Raw genomic sequence first — 21,688 nt, 5'->3', positions numbered from 1 at the left:
CGTATGGAATATTAATTCCACGCTCAGCATCGTAAATAAATGTGATTATAATGAACTACAAAGAACAGCGAAGTTCATTAATGAATAAAAACGGTTAAATGTATTTCGAACCAATTTATTTTCCCTTCCCTGCCTCTTCACCTGGAGAAAAATTGAAGTTTCCATGCTGGCACCCCTACTGTAATGAGTATCATCAAACATGGCTGCTATGTTGAGTTGTGCGTGAGGAACATGCGACTAAATAATGCTGTGCTGAATCTGTTTAATACTGGCGTATGGTCGAAATAATTAGTGTAGTGTACCGGTATTACAGTTCGTAGAAGAATGGTGTTTAAATGTTCCGTTCCCCGCTGTAGGGGAAATTATGATAAAGGATCCCGTGTAGCTGTGTTTTCCTTCCCAAGCGATGAAGGACTTCGCAAGATATGGGTTAACGCAATACGCCGAGACAATTTCCAGGTCACGCACAATTCAAAGGTAAGCTCAGTACTTATATTTTGAAAATTCTGTTCGTTTTAGGTTGTGAGCTCTTATTTTTCATTAAAAGGTCTAGGAAGCTTGTTATACCGTATTCATTATCTCTCAAACTGAACCAGGTATAAATGTGAACATTTAAGATTTATAATATTTGAGTCTAAGACCACCCTAATTTGAACCACACACATCAAGTTGCTGTCCTGTTCCACATTTTAACTGCCCACCTTGAGATGATTATCCATAGTTAATTAATTACCTCACTGTTTTCTAAGGTATTGGCATAACAAATTAGACTTTTCTTTTTCTTTTTAAGGTCTGTGAACTGCATTTCAGTGAGGACCAAATCCTGAGGCATAGTGACTGCTATGACAGTAAGACTGGAAATACGTATTGTATACCTCTTCAGAAACCTCGTCTGAAACAGGGAGCAGTGCCAACAATTATGCCCAACTGCCCCTCTTATCTCTCTTCCACTTCTTCGTGTAGAGAGAGTGGTGATCAAAGAAGAGAAAGGTTGGAAAACAGGGATCTTGAAACAGCATTAGCAGAAAGTTTGAAAACCCATGCTCAGTACCAAGACAAAAGGAATTTCACAGACTTTCAAGGTTTTCTTCAATGTCTCCCTAATATCCAAATTTTAGATGACTGGATCTGTGTTAAATCAGAATCTAATGTTTCATTTGTCCTACTCGAGACTATTCCCACACTCCTAGCTTCCATTGTGGTAAAAAGTGACCTGAGTATGTCCTGACATGTGGGGAAAATGGAACTTAATAACCTAGATAAAAGAAAGTTTCCTATAATAGTTAGTAATATCAATGATGTAGCAGACAGTATGTTCAAACTTGATAAGATTGGACGATTAGAAAATCAGGATTTTATAAAAGATCATTTTCAGTTTATTAAGGACAATTTAATGAAGTTATCAGAGCTACTTAAAGGAGAAGAATCTAGTTTGATCAACTTTATATGTGAACAGTTACTGTTATTTAATTTACCCAAGAATCATTATTCTTATTCATCAGATTTCCTCATTTTTTGCAGCATTTTATTTTCTATTTCACCTCATGCATATAGATTTATGAGAAGTTCAGGCTATTTGATACTGCCCCATCCCAACACACTGCATAAAATTTGCTCAGCATATAATACCAACCCAGCTATGGGGCAAATTGACAAGAATTTTCTCCTTTATATAAGGCAGAAATATAAATTTCTTAGTGTATCAGATAATATTGTTTCACTAATGGTTGATGAAATCCATCTGAAACCTTACCTAGATTATACTGGTGGTAACATACTAGGTGCTGCATATAATTCCTCAAATGCTGCTGCTAGTGCTCAAGTTTTTATGATTCAAAGTTTATTGTCATCATTCAAAGATGTAGTACACATACTTCCAATCAAGAAGCTCAATGGTGAGGGTCTGTTTCAATTTATTAAGAAAGTGGTTTGTGGATTACATGCAATAGGTTTTAAGGTCATATGCATTGTAACTGACAATAATGCACTCAATAGAAGGGCTATGTCTTTTTTTGCCTCACCACCAAAATTATCAATTGTTTATAGGCACCCATGTGATGACAACAAGCCTCTTTTCTATGTGTTAGATTCTGTTCACATTCTGAAATGTATTAGAAACAATTGGCTTAACCAAAAAGATGTTGATCAGTCGATAATGTATCCCTCATTTGAGACATTTCCACAAGACACTGAGTTAGCAGTGGCCAAATTCTCAGCCATCAAGACACTTCATGACATTGAGAGTACTCAGACTGTAAAATATGCCAACAGGCTGAACTTGAAGTCACTATTTCCTACCAATCTTGAACTTCAAAATGTAAAACTTGTACTGAATGTTTTCAATGAAATGACTATTCAGGGGCTGGAAGCTCTTGGAGAAAGCAACAGAATTGTAAATTTTAAGGCAACTGCCACTTTCATTAAATTAATTTGTACATTGTGGAGAATTGTAAATGTAGGATCACCTGGTAGAGATATTCGTTTTAAGGATATCTGTCAAAAACCATTGTCAAATCCAAGTGATGAAAATTTCATATTTCTGGAACGTTTCTTGTGTTGGTTAGATTTCTGGAAAAATTTACCAAACCGTGCAAGTGCTCTGTCAAATGAAACACATCTAGCCATATCACATACTACTCATGTCCTTTTAGAAATCACTAAATACTGTACTCAAGAGCTGAATTTCAAATACCTTTTGCCAGGTAAAATTCAAACAGATGCACTTGAAGCACGATTTGGTAAGTACAGAACAGTGGCTGGATCTCAGTACCTAATATCTCTGCGACAAGTATTTGAAATTGAATCAAAGATAAGAATTCAAACTCTATTGTCATTGAAAATTGCATCTAATGCTTTTGGTGAAATTGATCTGGACCTGGATTCATTTGAATGTGATCTCAAACTGGATGACTTTGAGGCTAGTCCCCCAGATATTGACCTTTACTGTGTAGATGTCAGTGAAGACCAGCTTTTATCCATTCAGGAATATTTGCCTGTTATCACATATTTGTCAGGATATTGTGTAAGAGCAGTTCTTCGAAGGTTGAAGTGTGAAATTTGTAAAACATCACTCGTTTTGGATAGAACGTTATCATTAACAGATGATCAAGGTAATTATGAGCTTATAAAAAGTGTTGACAGGGGGGGGGGGCTGCATTGTCCCAACCCAGAAGTTGTTAATGCCATTATTTTCACTTACTTGACTGTCAAAACCTTGGTATCTGAGAAGTATGAATACTTGTTTATGAAGCACCCATCACAGCAAAATTTAGTTGTAACATTGGCAATGTCTGTGATTAGAAAAGAAGGTGTACTTCTTGTGGAGTTGCCATGTACTCAAGATGACCATACTCATGAAAAAATTCTCTCTTACATTGTAAAAACAGGATGTAACATATTCCTTAATAATTATGTTAAGAAACTTAATAATGTCCAGAGTCGCATACATACAAAGAGGAGGAAGCTTAACAGTCTCATAGGTTAAGGGTACTAAATTATCTTGTAATAGAGTGGTTCTACAGTAAGAGGATGAAATGTTATAATGTAGGCATACCCTGTAAACTTGGCTATTATGTTGTCATATTCCACCCTTTAGTCAGTGATAAACTGGTTCAGATATTTTCATAAATGCAGTGTAGTGTAATTCAAAAAGTGTCATATTTTCAAAGTGTTCTTCAATTAATATAAAGTGTTCATTCCTATCAGAATGGCAACAGAACCATAAGATGTATGTGTTCCTGCAAAGGAGAAAAAAATCTTTAAATTTTAAAGTACTGCCTTAGTGAAAAACTTAGTAGTTCACTTTCGAGCTGTATGCCAAGGTTGAAATTGAAATTAAATCACATCATGTTTTTAATGAACCTAAATCTTTGCACAGTTTCATTAATGAGTTTCCTTGAAAAATATTAGGTGCTTGCATACCCTTTTAAATGTGTCTTGTAATTTTAAGAATTAATATCTTGCAGTGACTATGGTTTGGATGCATGATTATATTACCATGTATGCTGTAAATTATTTCTTAAAAAAATATACTCCAAACCTTTGCATATTTCTATTGACAATGAAAAAATATTTTTCAAACATTATCTAAATGGCCAGTGGTACTTTATAGCCAAGTAAAAATATTTTCAAATAGATACTTTTAATTTTTGACATATTGAGTTTGAGAGTACATAATTTAGTATCAGTACCTCCATGTAATCTGAATTTAATCAGGCATTTCTGGGCTCTAATTTTGTGATATTATTAAGCCCATGTATTCATATTCTGAGTGTATTGTTGTTGATTCACTGTTTCAAGGTTAGTCTATTGCCATAAAAGGCTTTACTTCCATCATCCTAACTGTATGCTAGTCTCTAAGTTAATTTAACTTCAACAAAACATATTTAAAAATTTTCCTGTAATCTGAGCAAAATTTTAAATTTCTTATGCTAAGAATTTTTTCCATATTATGCTATTTTCTTAGTTAGCCAGCCTAATTTGTCTTCCACAAAAAAAAATAGATTTAACATCTTTCTTGCAATTTGTGCAAAATATGCACTTGTTGGAATTTTTAGATTTCGTTTGCTTAGAATTTTTCCTATGTTATGCCAGTTTCTAAGTCTTCCATAAAAACATATTTAACACTTTTCTTGCAATTTGAGCAAAATATGTTTAAACCAGTGTGTTGGAGAGAAAGAGAGCTTTTACATTAACGGAATGTGATTGACAGGGTATTACTTGAAAAGTAAAAAATTAAGTTAATCTTGCCACTAATGGAGAAAAGAAATATGGAACATCTAGGACAAATGTCAGATTATTTCACTGGAAGACTTAAGGAAAATTTCAGTGGATTTTCAGTAATGTTTGTGGAATTATTATATTCTTATTCTTAAACATTGAAAATTTACAGGATTTAATTTCATCTAAATAAACAAATGAGTTTAAACAAGTTTCTGTGAGAAAATTCCCTTGAATAAGAATTAACAGTTCAGAAATGTGTATTGATGTAATGTTTGTACAGAAGAATTAAGTTATTTAACTAAAACTATGTTATTATTGTTAAATTGTTGTATTTCCTGTTATGAATTCCAGCATAATTTCTTCATCCTTTGTGAATCATTCCCTCCTTTGTATTCCATTTTTCATTTGTAACTAATTATTTCCATTATGTATAATATCCGATTTGTTTCTAAGTCAGTACTAAGACAGAAATATTTACCAAAATAGTAACCGTTTTACTAATAAACGGTGTATAACTTTTATACAAGGTTTATACACCGTTTACGCGAAATTCGTTACTAATAAACCGTGTATAAGCCTCCTGCGTATACATCTGTTATAGTTATTCACTGAATTGCTTATACAATCCAGGACCCTTGTATAAGCGTTGTATAGCAGCGTGTAGCGGAAAAAGAGAAACGAGTGAGCAGTTTATTTTCGTGGTATTTATTGTCGACAGTAACATAATCGTTGTAAAATATTCGACTTATCCATTTAACATTGAACACACGTTGAAAGAATGACGATATCGTTGATCATCTTCACGATATTTTAAACATAGAAGACATACGGTAACGTACACCATTCAGAGGTTATGGAAGCTAGACATCTTCGTAAAGTAAAACACTTTAAAGAGACGGAATGACAATGAATAACTATAAAAGAAATGATGGTTGGGCGTATTTTTGTGTAAAAATGTGTTACAGCTTAATAGACCTTTGATATTGCCAGTTTATTATACACTATCTGCCCCTACAAAGATCTTTCTTAATTTAGTACCTACCGTATACAAGGGGACATATTCCTCGAGATAAAAAGTGGCATAACTTGAAAACCATACGTAATATGATTTCCATACTTTGTAGTTGAATACGTAGAAATGTGATGTATAAATGCCTAATAGAAACTTTTTTGATCTAACCTTTCGTTTAGCTACAAAACAGGTTTTCCTTTCTCCTGAAAAGTAAGGATTTTGGAATATGTACCCTTTTCAACTCGCCGATTCAATTACAATTGCTTACGTTTTCCGTACTACCCCAGTTAGGAGCTTTTGATATTTTCTTAAGCTTTTCCATTTCTTTTTTAGCGTCCATTACACAAGCAAGCTGAAGAAATGTTAATATCAATATAAGTCAATTTCCAGCTGTCTCACGGAATGAATTTGAATAACTATAAAAGAAATGATGGTTGAGCGTATGTTTGTGTAATAAGGTGTTACTGCTTAATAGACTTTAAATTGCGAGTTTATTATACATTATCTGCCTCTACAAAGATCTTAGATCTTTCTCAAATTTGAGTATAAGGGACATATTCCTTGACATAAAAAATGGTATAACTTGAAAACCGTACGTAATATGATTTCCATACTTTGTAGTTGAATACGTAGAAATATGATGTATAAATGCCTAATAGAAACTTTTTTGATCTAACCTTTCGTTTAGCTACAAAACAGGTTTTCCTTTCTCCTGAAAAGTAAGGATTTTGGAATGTGTACCCTTTTCAACTCGCCGATTCAATTACAATTGCTTACGCTTTCCGTACTATCCCAGTTAGGAGCTATTGATCTTTTCTTAAGCCATTCCATTTCTTTTTTTGGCGTTGATTACACAAGCAAGCTGAAGAAATGTTGATATCAGTATAAGCGAATTTCCAGCTGTCTCACTTAGTGTTGCCACTGCCTTTTCGATATGCTGTGCTACTGTGCGACTTTCCGGAAAGTTTTGCTCGTAGATAACCAGCAGAAGCGATCATAAAGGCGGTGAACGTGCGAAATACGCCAGTGAACTGCAGGAAGAGATTCCTACTCCTTGGAACGAGTGTATACGTGCTGTGTAGTAATACAATGCGTATACCTCGTTTATTAGTAAGAAAAATGTAAAACGCTTATACAGGGGTTATTCACTGTATAACTAAACAAGTGTTAAACAACGGTATAAGGACTTTTTATTAGTAAGACCCGTGCTGTGTAGTAATACAATGCGTATACCTCGTTTATTAGTAAGAAAAATGTAAAACGTTTATACAGGGTTTATTCACTGTATAACTAAACAAGAGTTAAACAACGGTATAAGGACTTTTTATTAGTAAGACCCTAAAAATAAAATGTTCTAAATAAGAAATAAAGGGAGGTTTCCGGCACGTTAAAGAGTCTTAAATGGGACGAAATTCCAGTTTACTTTGGCTTATAATTAGTAGTATATACGAAAGACCTTGATTATTAATTAATATAATTATTTTATTTTCCAGTAAAATGTTGACTGATACTTCATGAGTAAAACGTAGGTTAATTACTAATCACCAAGGGTCATAAAATTATTATTAACTAAAAAATGGTAACAATCAAATTAAAACCCCTTATTGTTATTTACTATCATTCTGAACTTTTACGAAATTTCCAGAAAACGGAGTGCGCCATCTCTCCGCCTTTCTTCTGCTTTAATTGGTCTCGGTACAACTGAATATGCTTTAATACCCTGAAAGAGCATCTTTTGAAAACGTTTTGTAAAGCTCACAAGTTCTCATCATCAAAGTAATTCTTTCAACAACCACTGAAGTGCCGTTGCGCGCTACAGGAGTGACTGCCTATCCTTGTGACGTCATCAGCCGTGCTGTGAGGCCTGTTGTATTAGTAAGTACTGGCTGGGCTGAGCGATGACCACCCTCCCTATAGCCTGGACCAGGCACCAAGTGACTTACATCTCTTCGGGGCGTTGAAAAAGCACCTTGGTGGTAAGCTATTCAGCGACGATACGGCCGTCATGACGTGACCTCAGGTACAGGACTCAGATTCCTTCCATGCCGGCATCAAAGTCTTGGCGTACCATTGAACAAGTGTTTGTACAAGGATGTTATGTTCAATAGTAGAGTCTCAGTGCCCAATACTGTGTATTTGGGCGTAAAATAAAGGTTCTCCATACGAGCTCTTATCTGATTTTTTTAAAGCTACTTTGTACATATGGCAGAAGATGACCCCCATAGTTGGAGGTCAGCCTTACAAAGACTGCACCGGGCTTAGAAAATTATTACCCACAGCCTGTCTCACCATGTTTGGGACTCGAAGCAATCGCAAGCACGTGTATTCTGAAGCACTTCCCGCTCCAAAACATTTCTCTTTCGTTCATCAGCCTGTTTCGTCTGAGCAAACCGTTTTTTTTTTTCCTATGTGGAGAACAATAAACCGTTTGCCCTTGCTGGAGGGAGATTTCAACCCACTCGATAATCTCCTAAGAAATCCGTCTCTACTAGATTGTATACTTTCGTCTTTCCAATTTTTCGTAGTAGTGTGCCGTGCATTCACCCACGTTTTATCAAGGAAATAAATAGATCTACCCACTTCACGAAATTTCTTATTCTTCTTCACAGCACTACTTCATTCTTTTCAATAAGCGCCCACCGGCGATTCCGAGACACTTAAGTGAAATACATAATTTCAAAAGTCTGTGATGACTTGCACGAGAAAATGTAGGCAATGCATCGTCACTATTAACTGAAGCTAATATTTTATTGAGTTGGTATTTCATTTCTTAAAAAGAAGTCACGATTTTTTCACGGATGTCTTTCGTGAAATTGTCGTATTTTTCACGTAGCTTTGTCGCTTTACGTGTTTTCTTAGGAGTAACCAGTTTCCTGTCAACCTTAAACTCTTTCCTAGCAAGGTAAATGCTCGCTTTAGAAATACCTGTTACATCGGCCACTGCACGTTACTTCATCCAGAGTACTTCCAGGATTTTCTTCACGAAATTTGGAAAACACATTTAACACACGTCTTTTCGCCACTCGTTAGTGATTTTCCTTTTCTAAGTTTAAACACAAACTGATTTAGTTCACAAATGGTTTAAAATTACGGCACTTTCTCTCTCTCTCTCTCTCTCTCTCTCTCACACACACACACACACACAGGTACTGCACGGACGTTTGCACTTCCAACTAATTAAAAAATATAAAGGATAAACGTTGTGTATTATTTTTATTCACAATAAACCTAGAAGAAGCAAATAAGTAAACTGGACACACGTGATTCAGATCAGCAAAGTCTGAGCTATTGGGCTCAAAGAACAATGTTTGCGGAACGACTCTTCCGTCAAAGAACTTGCCTCCTGATGTCTGGGAGATGTAAGGTATTTGTATATACATGTGGGAAGAATAAGGAATACTCAAATTATATTGCTAATAATGAGCAAAAGCATCATACGTTAGGCTTGTTAAATTTCTTCCAAATTGTGTAAGTTGAGCAACGTTAATTTTTGTGCAGATATTCATGTAGAGAGTGCGTTCCTAAAACCAAACCTTGCAAAGGCTGCATAATCTGACTCTCAAACATGGTGAGACAGACTGTAGGAGGCACGCAGTTGAGCCGCTACTAGTGCAGTACAGGGAACATACGAGTGATCCTAGAACCAAGGTTTACAGATGAATTCTCCCCATTTCCCGGCCTTTATAGTATTAAATAGGCGATGGTTTTTCCATTGCTGTAACGAGAAGCGAGCTGAAGTGCTCTTGTTTGCTACTTCTATTTGCTGCACTTTTATACAAAAACTAAAACAGAGACAAGGACTACTTTCTTCTAGACTTTTCCTGCCTCATCTGAACTAACATTCACATCAGCTATGCTATCACTGATATGTGAATGGACTTGAATACCTTTTCGATTTCTTGAAAATGGTCCGATTTATTTCCGTACTCTTCAATTAACGTATCTTGATCACTAGATATTGGATTTCTTGACTTTATACTTGGTGGTATAGGGGCCCATTTGCTGTTAATCATTCTTCCTTTTACTTTTACTAAGTTAGAGGAGATGTTCGATGACCTCACAAGTTTACTTACTACATCCTGCTCTGAATATGGTAGATCTTTCCTAATGTTATCCACTACAGTCTTTTTTATAATGTCTTTCAAATTTCTTATTTCCTATCAGATTGCCTTTAACTCTTCCTTTCCATTTTTTAGCATGACAAAGTAATCTGTACACTCGCCACATAGTGGAATGATTGAACATCTAGTCTTCTTAATTGTCACAAACTTGCCTGAACTAATTCCTGTGCAGTCTTTAGGGTACCATCAAATGCAAGAGCCATCACATTCGACTGCTACATATGTTTCAGTTACCAAATTCCTACAATCTCCACATAGTACGGTAGTATCTAACCGATCAGCTTCTTTACCTGACACATCAAATATCGAAAAGTAATGTTGATATCCAAGATAGTCAATTATTTACACACAAAAATTTTTGTTACCCAGTAAAGATCTGTTATTTAAGCAAGATCAAAGCTGCTTCTTATTGTAGCACACTTGAGTTATCTAACAGACTCAATTAAACAAAGACCACGCTATATTTTCTGTAAATAACACTGCTTGAAGTACCTTACTTTATGCAGATAGTAAGGGAATCATATACTGACACAACACTCAATAATTCTCAATTAATAATTCTTTAACAGTACACAATTTATACCATCAGCCTTCTTATGTTATGAGAATATACCGTACTGTAAGAATAAATTACTGTAATGTAAACAAGAGTTTATTCTTATACACACAGATAATGACTAGTTTATCACTAACAAGATAAAATTCCTTTTATGCAAATAATTTCAATGTCAGAAATAAAAACACAAAAATATTTTGAATACAGTTTTGAACTGGGCAGATACCTTGTTTCAAATTCTTAGACAAATTCATGGGTAGTATTTTTCTCTTCACCATTGTGAATTGTGGTTCACATTTGGCAAAAGAGCAAGGCAAGCTTACGATTTTATGTGATTATTAATACTAAGAAAATAGCTAATACGACCATCACTTAAACACGGAATTAAAACCAGAAAGACGAGATATCTCATTTCTAAAATTCCACAACTTTTGGCCAGGATTTAAACTATGACCACCTTAGTAGAAAAAATACAATGACACTCAACTATCTCATCACTCTAATGAATTCAGCTTTCATGACATAACCATCAAACGTGACTAGATGACTTGTGTCACTACCATTCTATATTAATTATATAAGTCTGCTATCCAAATTCAATTTTATATACCAGTCATTTTACAGTCTTCATATTTTGAAATAAATTTTGTGGTAAATACGCTACAACACAGGTTTAAAAACATGCACTGCAGAAGCCCTTAGACAGGCCAAAACATGTATTTGATTAATAATGTGTGATAAACAAATGCCTTAGAATAAATTCTCGTAAGTATTGACTGGCAGAAGATTCTTAACCTGCCTGAATATATTGTTACAAATAGATTTTTCTACCAATGATCAAAACTAAAGCATTAAAATGATAATATTTACCCTGTCACTGATGAATTATAAAACAATTATTATTGCATAATAATTTTGTAAATAGAACTAAATTGACGTATTTGTGATATTCTTATCTCTAAATGAATCATATTTTAACCACTACTACCAACTTACAAAGATCTCATTTCCTATAGGCATTAACACAGCAAAATCATCACTCCATTCTGTACTATGGCCCCTGATAATTCAGACTATTTGTACTCTTTTAACAGAAAATATATAGGAAATTTGCATACAAAGATGGCACATGGTTAGGAACTCTATTAGGTATATGTCTCCATTGATTAACTGCTTATTCTTTCCACTCCTTCCACAGGGCATGATGAAGGTTGTTAGGACAATAACACCACTCAGCTACAGATTATAAACTAAGTACAGACTGTTAGATCCATCTTCAATTGATGCACTGACATACACACCCTCCTCTTCATATCTTCTTTCAGTTTTGTTTGGCTGATGAGAGTGCAGCTTGCCTCTACAATTTACAACTTTGTTTGCACCATAGCAATTCACTCAAACTTTCTTCTTGCAAATTGTTTAATTCATTAACTTTCATCGCAGAAGACTTCTTCTTATGCTTTCTAAATTTCTTCTTACGAATGGCCTTGCTCTTAACACTATAAAAGGCATGATTGCTCATCTCATGACTTTCAAGTTCCTTCTTGCGATTGAACCCTTTGTTACAAACCAAACACCGGTATCTTCTCTCAACAGTGTGAGTTATTATGTGTTCCCGCAAATAATCTCGGTGCCCAAATTTTTTGTTACAGACCGTACAAGAATATATATTCCCCAGAACGTGTAATGACTGATGTTTCCTTAGACCATTCTTTGAAGCATAATTTTTATCGCATGCATCACAATAATACATTTTTTGCCAACATCGATGGCCATGAAGGCTGAATTTAGAAGCGAATTTTCTGTCACATGACTGACAGTAAAATTCTTTATTACCACACTTATGGTTCTCAAGACTCCTACTTGTAGTATAGTTTTTACCACACAATAAACAATGATATCGCTTATCATTGTTACAGGATGTACGACTGGTGGAACATCGATGAGCATGAAGCCTGGTAATGGATTCAAATATACCATCACATATTGGACAACTTAACATTTTCTCCTCACACACATGACCTTCATACAATTTCCTTGACATAAAATTCTTATTGCACAGAATACAGTTAAACCATTCCTCTTCTTTAAGAGCAAAAGAGTTTACCTCACCGTCACTATCTTCAGAACAATCCATACTTGCATGGCCTATATTATTGTCAGGTGGAACATTCTTGCTTACCACTGTTTCTGAGAGAAAACTTTCTTGTTCTTGCTTAGCAAAAGTCAGGAACTTCGAGGAGTGTAAGTGATTTTGTTGACAGTCCTGAATACTATGAGAGGCATCACATCTGTCTAAGCTAATCTGATCATCTGAACAATTCAACACATCAATTATATGACTTTCAGAATCTACTCCACTATTCTTGTTCTTCCAAGTAACATCTTCAATGCTGAAATAATGAAAATAATGTAAGTATTTTATAGACCAGTTATATAAATGAAGAAGCTGATACTGCAGAATGAAAAATAGAAAGAAAGACAGTTATTACACACAAGAGGTGCAAACTTTCACAGAATATTCATTTGATAATATAAGCTTAGAAATTTCAATAATCAAACCTAACAGGTGTCTAGTGGCAAGATACTTTATAAATACCATTTGCCTCAAAAGCAAATACATATTTCCAAAAATAAATAGTTTTCCATGACTATTGATGTTGTGATTATTTGATCACCAGACCTTAACTTTTGTGAGGAATCTGAATGACAGGAACACCATTTTTATTTACAAAAAATCACACCTGCATTAGCTGAGATCCGAATCATGGCCATCTTGGGGAGAAGCCAGTGACAACAATGCCACTTGGTTCATAGTCTCTGCTGTGAAAGCTTTTAATAGCAACATTCCATCAAGGTCATATTGTCTGAGACATACAAATTTAAAGAGAAATATCTCTTCCTTGATTAAGACAAATAAGACAGAATTCATACAAAGAAAGGCATCCAGATTGTTTCCTTTTTAATATTCATGAAAATATATAACCAAAATTTAAAATATTATTTCACATGGAAAAGTATTAGATCTGAGCATTTAAATGAAGAGGTGATGTATCACTGATAGCGATATACTGTACACGTACCAATTAAAAGCAGTAGTCTTAACCCAGTTGATTGCAGTCCTATCTAGACTGAGTAAGGAGTCAATCTAAGAGTGATCATACATCCTCTTTTTCTTTGGACATGTCTTTTTTTTTGGGGGGGGGGGGAGTGTAAAATTTAAATTAAACCTGCAAGATAATAGTATTTATAGTCTCTGATTAAGCTTCCTGTTCCTGTCTGAAGATTGTCTCCTATGTAGGACAATGCAATAACAGTACACTAAGGAAATATGCACCTTCACTGTGTCTCAACGGCGCACTAGCCGTCAGCGTCTTGGAAAGGTCTGGAACTCCAATTTGATGAGCCCACTGCTACACTGGTGGGAAACATTGGTAATTTCACAACTGAAAAGGCCTAAAGAGCTTGAATGTTTTAAACATTTGCAATCAATGAAATTACGTTATGGTTACCTTTTGGGAACTTAATTGTTTTTGTTTTGTAGTTTGTGCTTCAGTTAAATATTTAATAAAACATACCTAAGTGAAAATGTATGTTCAATGATACATGGGTAACTAACTATCCTTGAATTAAAAGGAGAAGAAATTAATCCAAAATACTTCTTGCTAGTTGCTTTACGTCGCACCGACTCAGATAGGTCTTATGGTGACAGTGGGACAGGGAAGGGCTAGGAGTGGGAAGGAAGCGGCCGTGGCCTTAATTAAGGTACAGCCCCAGCATTTGCCTGGTGTGAAAATGGGAAACCACGGAAAACCATTTTCAAGGCTGCCGACAGTGGGGTTCGAACCTACTATCTCCCGAATAGGGTGCCTGTGTGTCCTGCAGGCATATTTATCACCATCATCATCATCCACTTCCTTCATCCAGTTCCTGTTGGGTTGTTTATGGTACCTTTCCATCTTCCTCTATCTGACCATCATTGGACCTCCTTAACTGTGTGTTCCAATCCAGGTTTCGTCTAATTATACTATTCTTGATTATTTTCAACCGCCTTAGTCTGAGTGTCTCCCTCTCACCCTCCCTGCTTCCATCTGGGTCTCCATCATCTGCTTTGGCATCCTTCACTCTTCCATTCTTTTAACTTGTCCAAACCATCTATTTTTCTCCACTCTGTCAATAAGCTTTTCCACTCCAATTTCCTTCCTGACATCCTCATTTCTTACTCTGTACTTTCTTATCCTTTCTATCACACCTTAAAAAATTTAATTTCACTGGCTTGAATACTATTCTTCTGTCTTTTTGTCAGTGTCCAGACCTCTGCTGCATATGTCAGTATTGGACAGTAGTACATCGTATACATCACCTCATTAAATTTCATTCGTACTTCCTTCCTCCACACCAGCTTCACCCACTCTGGCAGAATACATTTCTCTGTTGAATCCTTTTACTGATCTCCATGTCCAGCCTTGCCCTCTGCATGAGTTTGCTTTCCAAGTACTTGAGGCTCTCCACAATTTAAAGGTTTTGTCACTTTATTTTTTGTTTTATTTATAATTCCTTTCCCTTTCTTTCCTCTTCTAGTTAACATCACTGTCTTACTCTTTTCCACACTGATTTTCATTCCATAATTTTCAATAATCTTGTACTTCCTCTCTGTTTGCTCCCCACACCATAATACCATCTGCAAACAACATTACCTTCAGCTCCCTGACCCCATATTTCGCTTTGGCACCCTTCCCTCTTCCATTCTTTTAACTTGTCCAAACCATCTATTTTTCTCCATTCTGTTGATAAGCTTTTCCACTACAATTTCCTTCCTGACATCCTTTGTCCTCATCACAATTTTGTCCATAACCATTATGAATAACAGTAGAGACAGCACACTTCCTTGTTTTATTCCAAAACCACTCTGTTCTCCCCACGTGTCTGGACACTGGTCCTGCTGCTTTTATCATTAAAATAATAATAATAATAATAATAATAATAATAATAATAATAATAATAATAATAATAATAATAATAATATGCCATTTCACTGTCAGGAATGAACAGTTTTGAACTAAAATGGACACTAAGATTAAACACGGCATGCAAATTAGATCATCAATCTCGAGAAGATCGTATTTATATCGGGAATAAGCCGAGAACTACTATCAAGAAGGCGGTGAAAAAGAAAGAAGGATAAGGGATTGCTATGAGATTTTCATTACATACCAGAAGAAAAATCCCTTCAAGCTACACGGACCGACGGTATTACTACACGAAGAAAACAATATTACTTTTTTATTTTGCTACGGGCTTTACGTCACACCAACACAGATAGGTCTTATGGCGACGAAAAACGATATTACTAGCAGCAAGTCTAAACTGAAAGAAATTTGGAGCAAGGTCAGGAGTAAAGAGCGGAAGGCTATATAAGTATTGCATTGAATCACACAATAAAACCAAGAGATTGAGGTGATTTATTAGAACACATTACCCAACAGACTACATCACGAAACACTGAGCAAGAGCAGCGGATATTCTTTAAGATTGCTGGCAAGAAAAATATAAAAAGCTGCGGGAATTAAAAGCGATATATGTAGAAACCTAAATCAAATTATACAATTGAGATTTTGGTAAACATACTGGTAATCTGGAAGATATTAGCTGGATTAAACTTATAGAAGCATTCTTTTCAACACATATATGCATGTTAGAAGGCTTTGAACATACTAAGATGATGAAACTGACCATGTCTGTTTATATTTTTGTCCTAACTGCGCAAGAAATGTCCAGCAACATGCACTAAGAAGACCAAGGCTAACTGTCCGGTGAAGATGACCTGAGTTGACGGAGATAAGCCGAAGTGACACAGAAGGATGGATGACCTGCCCATGAGTTTCCCAGAGACCGGCAGAATGTAGCAGCCATACCTAACTAGATGTCCCAATACATCTAAACACGACATCGATGGAGTGAAGGGAAGAAAAGATAAGTCTGTTAATATTTTCACAGTAAGTAAATTAGATATTTTTGTTTTGAAAAGTGCCATTTATGATTGTGATAAATATATAATTGTGCAGTGCTAATGTTAATTTAGCTCAGGAAGAGTGGATTTATATGTGAAATTGCGTACACATAACGACATAGGAGGATAATAGGTAGTCATCTGATTGAAAATAGCAATTCTTTAGCTAGGATGTATTAGAACAGTGATAACCTAATTATGCATTTGTAATGTTATTTATCATAAATAAAAGGTTAATTTACTTGAATTGTGAGTAGTATACCGACATTGTGGTTAATGTAATGGATAAGTTAGGGTGTTATGTTACAAAATGAAGGTGATACAGTGCAATGTACAGATTATACTTGTATTATACACAGACATATGGGTAATATAAAGTGAATCCAAAGAGAATTGAGGAAAGGGAATATTTAAGTGAACAGATGATAGTTATGAATCATATGCATTGAGTTAAGGTATAGATGAGAGTTTTTGAAATGGAGGAAGAGATATGATATGAAGATACGAAACAGATGATTTGTATATGAAGAATAGTTGTATAATAAGAAGAGAAATGATGGTGATGTTTATTATTTTGTCGAGAGAGAAGAAATAGATTTATTTTAATGGTGATATTGAGTTAGCTGACGCAATTTAAGGTTACAAATGCATATATTAATTCCATGACATATATTAATCCTTTGGTATTCCACATCCAACGTTAAATATGATCCATACCGCTTACATATGTCAAATAGGCACTGGTGGATCATCGAAATGAATCCATATAGGGAAAACTGAGCAGAATTAACCAACAATAACTCAAATTCTTCACCAGAGTTATGTTTCTTGTGATAAATAGAGTTAGAATGCTTACTTATTCATCTCAATAATGTTTTTGAAGAGGTTACCCATAACTAGATGATGAAGATACTGGTTGTAAAGATCTTCTTAGATGGGAGACCACACATTTTTCAGAAACAATGTCGTGTAAGGTGTTGTAAATCACTGATTACACATTAATATGTTGTATGTGATATAGATAATTGGCACTTACCTTAAATTTTTGAAATTTAATTTTTATTTAAGAGAAACAATATCCAAATGAATTATTAGTAATGGTAATTTTAAATCATTTTAAAATGAAATGATATTGAATGACATCCTTTATCTTTTCTTCCTGGTAATTCCGAATATGAGAGCCACTGAAACTGAAATCCCCGCTATAAACAAGAAGATTGGTCTTTTTCTTATACCAGTGATCAACAATGATGATATAAAAGCATGAATATAAAATATAAATATTTAAATATAGGCAAATAGCCTGATAATTTCAGGAAAGATCTGCAAAATGTGTTTTTTTTTTTATTTTTTTTTTTTAGGGAATTAAGGAATTATTTTTATCCAAGCATACAAAATAATGAACTGGAACATGATTTCAATTTAATATGACATAATGTTACGGAGTATCTCAAGATTATTTTTCTACTTTCAAACAGAAATAATGTAAATAGCCAATTTTTATTTTATGTCAAAGATCTTTGAACATTTCTTACATAATTAACTAACCTTAGGAGAAGAGATAGAATTATTTCCTCGAATTTTTCAATTTTATTTTATTTCAAGATTTCTTTTAATTTAATAAATCATTATAGACAAACTTATTCACTATTTTTATGACATTTTAGGATAAGTAAATAGTTGTAGACATCCATAGGTTAAGAATTATAGAATTTTATGAAGCGGTAAGGATGGATTTGCGAGATGGAGACGTCCACCAAATGAATTTATGCGAATCCAGCCGTCGAGCGCACCCAACATACGAAGTTGATATTTTATGATGAAATGAGCTAGTCAGGATTTCCTTGCTTTCCGGCCTGGACGCGGAAATGGCGCAATAATAATAATAATAATAATAATAATAATAATAATGTTGTTGTTGTTTGTTTTACATCCCACTAACTACTTTTCCAGTTTTCAAGACTCTGAGGTGCCAGAACTTTGTCCCATGAGAGTTCCTTTATGCGCCGGTAAATCTAATGACATGGGGGTGATGTATTTGAGCACCTTGAAATACCACCAGACCGAGCCAGGATCGAACCTCCCAACTTTGACTCAGACAGCCAGCACTTTAAGTGTCCGAGCTACTCAGCCTGGCCCATCAAAATCCTTCCATCTTTTCCTTACTGTACTGTATCTGACGAGTACATAAATGCAAGACTCAAGGGACTCTGCACTATTTCTTTATGATTTTATGGAACCAGGATTCACATGCAGGGGATGTGGTCGTGCAAGACAAGGAGAGACAGATGGACCAGAGAAGGGAGGAATATCTATCTAAACTTCCAAATTTCAGCAAGAAATCACCAAGCAAGAGAAGACAGCGAGAATACTGCCAACTTTGGAACAACGTTTTGACAGAATAAATTCATGACCTCCAAATCCAGACATCAGAAATTTAAATAAAATCCAAATTGAACCTTCACGAATTATCAAACCCAGTAATAAACCAATCTGCTATAACTTGTGAATATTATCAAAGTATGTCACCTCAACAGTTACCCTGGTGAAAGCTTAACCCAAGGATCATATAAGAGAAATAGATCCATCACTCCTGTATAATAAAGATCACTGAGAAAACAGATCATGGAAGCTATAGAGGCCACTTTTCCTCCGCCAACATAAGGAAATAAATACCATGGTAGTACCTCGTAATAAACTTGATAATGACAGTTGTTACTTTGTTAAAATTTAAATTGTAATAGAGATCATGATTGCACTTCGACAGGAAAGTTGTATCACAAGCTTCCCTCGTGTCTTTTACTTGAAAAGTAAATTGCAATTACCGTACTTGTATGTTGGCAATCCTGTTATAACGCTAGCTTGTATCGTTTCACCGTTCGCATTTCAATGTAAATTTATGTCTATTAAATAATTAATGCAACACTGAATATTGAAAATGTTAATGCAATTCTTATAAAACCCCAAAACCCCCATACTTGCCTAAATCATGATCTAACATAACCTCATTCTTTCGCTCGTTCGTTGAACCCTTCCCACGACTTTTATGTATGGGAATGGAAAACAGAAGGAAAGGAAAAAGTAAAACATAGCATAATGCACACAGTTTATATTTTTAATTTACTTATTCCAAACAACAAGCACACACACGTTTACTCGCAACAGCTAGGCCGTTCAATGTGAAGTAAGTTCATGATCATAATACTATTTCTTCACACTAAGAACGCATATAATTATAATTTCACTCAATACTCTCAAAAAACTGGATCAAAAATCTCATTCAATGTGAAAGAATCTCAACAAATTTTCGTCTAACAAGCACTATTACTCGCCGCATGACCAAGTTCCCTTCGCGCGAAACGATAACGGTGTTGTGTTTTGAATTTGTTGTAACGCACAACTGTATTGTAATGCCAACCACTGCCTTCTAAATTAACCCTCCAAAAGGGAATTTGAGTTTTCACTAGTTGGCGGAGATTGAGGGACCCATCTCGGAACTGCTTGGGACGCTCCCTATGAAGTGTCACCCCCCTGGCTTAACCTATGTCCATGGCAGGCATAGCGGGAAAGGTCAGTAACCCCAGCAGAGAGTAGGGGTGGTTTTACCAAGTGTAGTTTTAAATTAATTAATTACTTATGGAGAATTGTGTAATCAGATTTCCAAGCACAAGTGGACATCTAATTTTTGTCATTAAAGAGTTACAATTTGAGACCCTCTACGTGATTTTCTGAGCACAGAAAGAGGAGTGACTATAATCAACCCCACCCTGGATTGTTTGGGGAGGGAGGGGCGGCGTGGACTTATGAATAAATAAACTGGGAGATGATGATGCCATATCCTCCAGTCTCCTGTTATTTTCCAGTCATACAGATATATTTGAGATTATTGCATGTCAACCAGTCGAGTCTGTAGGTGATAGCTGGTATGTGAGTGAATATTACATGTGAAAAACTTCATGGTCTGATCCATATTGAATTTTTTTAATACAAGTTGCCATACTTCGCGCAAATAAATAAATAAATAAATAAATAAATAAATAAATAAATAAATAAATAAATAAATAAATAAATAAATAAATAAATAAATAAATAAATAAATAAATAAATAAACAAACAAATAAATAAATAAATAAATAAATAAATAAATAAATAAATCAATCAATCAATCAATACATACATACATACATACATACATACATACATACATACATACATACATACATAAATAAATAAATAAATATGAAGCAAGCATGACATTCAAGATGAGTAAAGATTTAAAAAACACTCATCATGATCACATGTCCTGTGCAAGCTCTCAGCTTTCCTCCAATTGGAAGACTGCACCTCACAGAAGACCAAGTGAAACACCAAAATATCAGCACTAGAGGAATCTTCTAGAACTCAGCTCAGCTGAAAAAGTGTGAACACAATGATGTTGATGGGAAAGTGTTGAGATGTTCATTCGTTTCCAATATGGATCATTGAAGAAGCACTTAAAATACCAGCACTTCAAGACTCTTCTAGAATTCAGCTCAGCTGAAACAAGTATGAACAGAATTATGCTGATGGGAAAGATGTTCATTTGTTTCCACATGGCAGAAACAAACAAGGAGGAAAAAAATACTAATTTAAAAAATATGCAAATAAAATATATATTAAAAAATTATATAAAATAAAAAATGCCTAAGGTGGGGCTGAGGGTTGTGGAATGATGGGTGAATGCTGGAGAGAAAGAAGGGGGTTTAGAGTACTTAATTTCTTTTTACTGAAAATAGGAATTAATAATCAAATAAAGGGTTTGTTTCTTCAGATATTTCATTAAGGTTGGAATCAGGATTAAAGATCTGATCCAGGTGGATGAAACAATTCTCAGATACATTGAGCAGAGAGCCTCTATTAACCATTTTTAAGATTTTTAGATCCTGATCGATATTTGTGAATTTATGGTTTGAATCCATCATATGTTTTCCCATAGCTGAAAATCTATTACATTTACATGAATGTACATGTTCTAAGTACCTCATGTCAAAGTTTCTACATGTTTTACCAATACAGGTGGATGGACAGCTGCTACATTTAAGCATATAAACACCTGATTTATAGAATTAGTTATTGTGTTTAGTGTTTGTGTCGTGTAAAATTGATGCATTATTACTCTCTGTTTTAAAAGATATTTTTATATCATGTTTTTGGAAAACGTTGGAAATCTGGTGTATCTGTGGATCGTTTTTGCAGATAAATCACTTACATGAAATATATACAAGACA

General features: G+C 34.8%; 1 protein-coding gene across 1 annotated transcript in view; it reads right to left on the bottom strand.

Annotated features, from left to right (window-relative positions):
• Window positions 1–10,528: 10,528 nt before the first annotated feature.
• Window positions 10,529–21,688, bottom strand: part of LOC137503375 (gastrula zinc finger protein XlCGF26.1-like) — an 83,993-nt gene continuing 72,833 nt past the window's right edge. Inside the window, exon 4 of the mRNA XM_068230958.1 lies at window positions 10,529–12,804. Within this exon, the coding sequence (XP_068087059.1) occupies window positions 11,769–12,804 (1,036 nt within the window). The 3' untranslated portion in view covers window positions 10,529–11,768. The remainder of the gene's footprint in view (window positions 12,805–21,688) is intronic.

This window comes from Anabrus simplex, chromosome 1, assembly GCF_040414725.1.
Source record: "Anabrus simplex isolate iqAnaSimp1 chromosome 1, ASM4041472v1, whole genome shotgun sequence".
Classification (NCBI taxonomy): Eukaryota; Metazoa; Arthropoda; class Insecta; order Orthoptera; family Tettigoniidae; genus Anabrus; species Anabrus simplex.
Note: the sequence above shows the minus strand (reverse complement) of the source record. Positions and strands in the feature narration are given on the sequence as shown.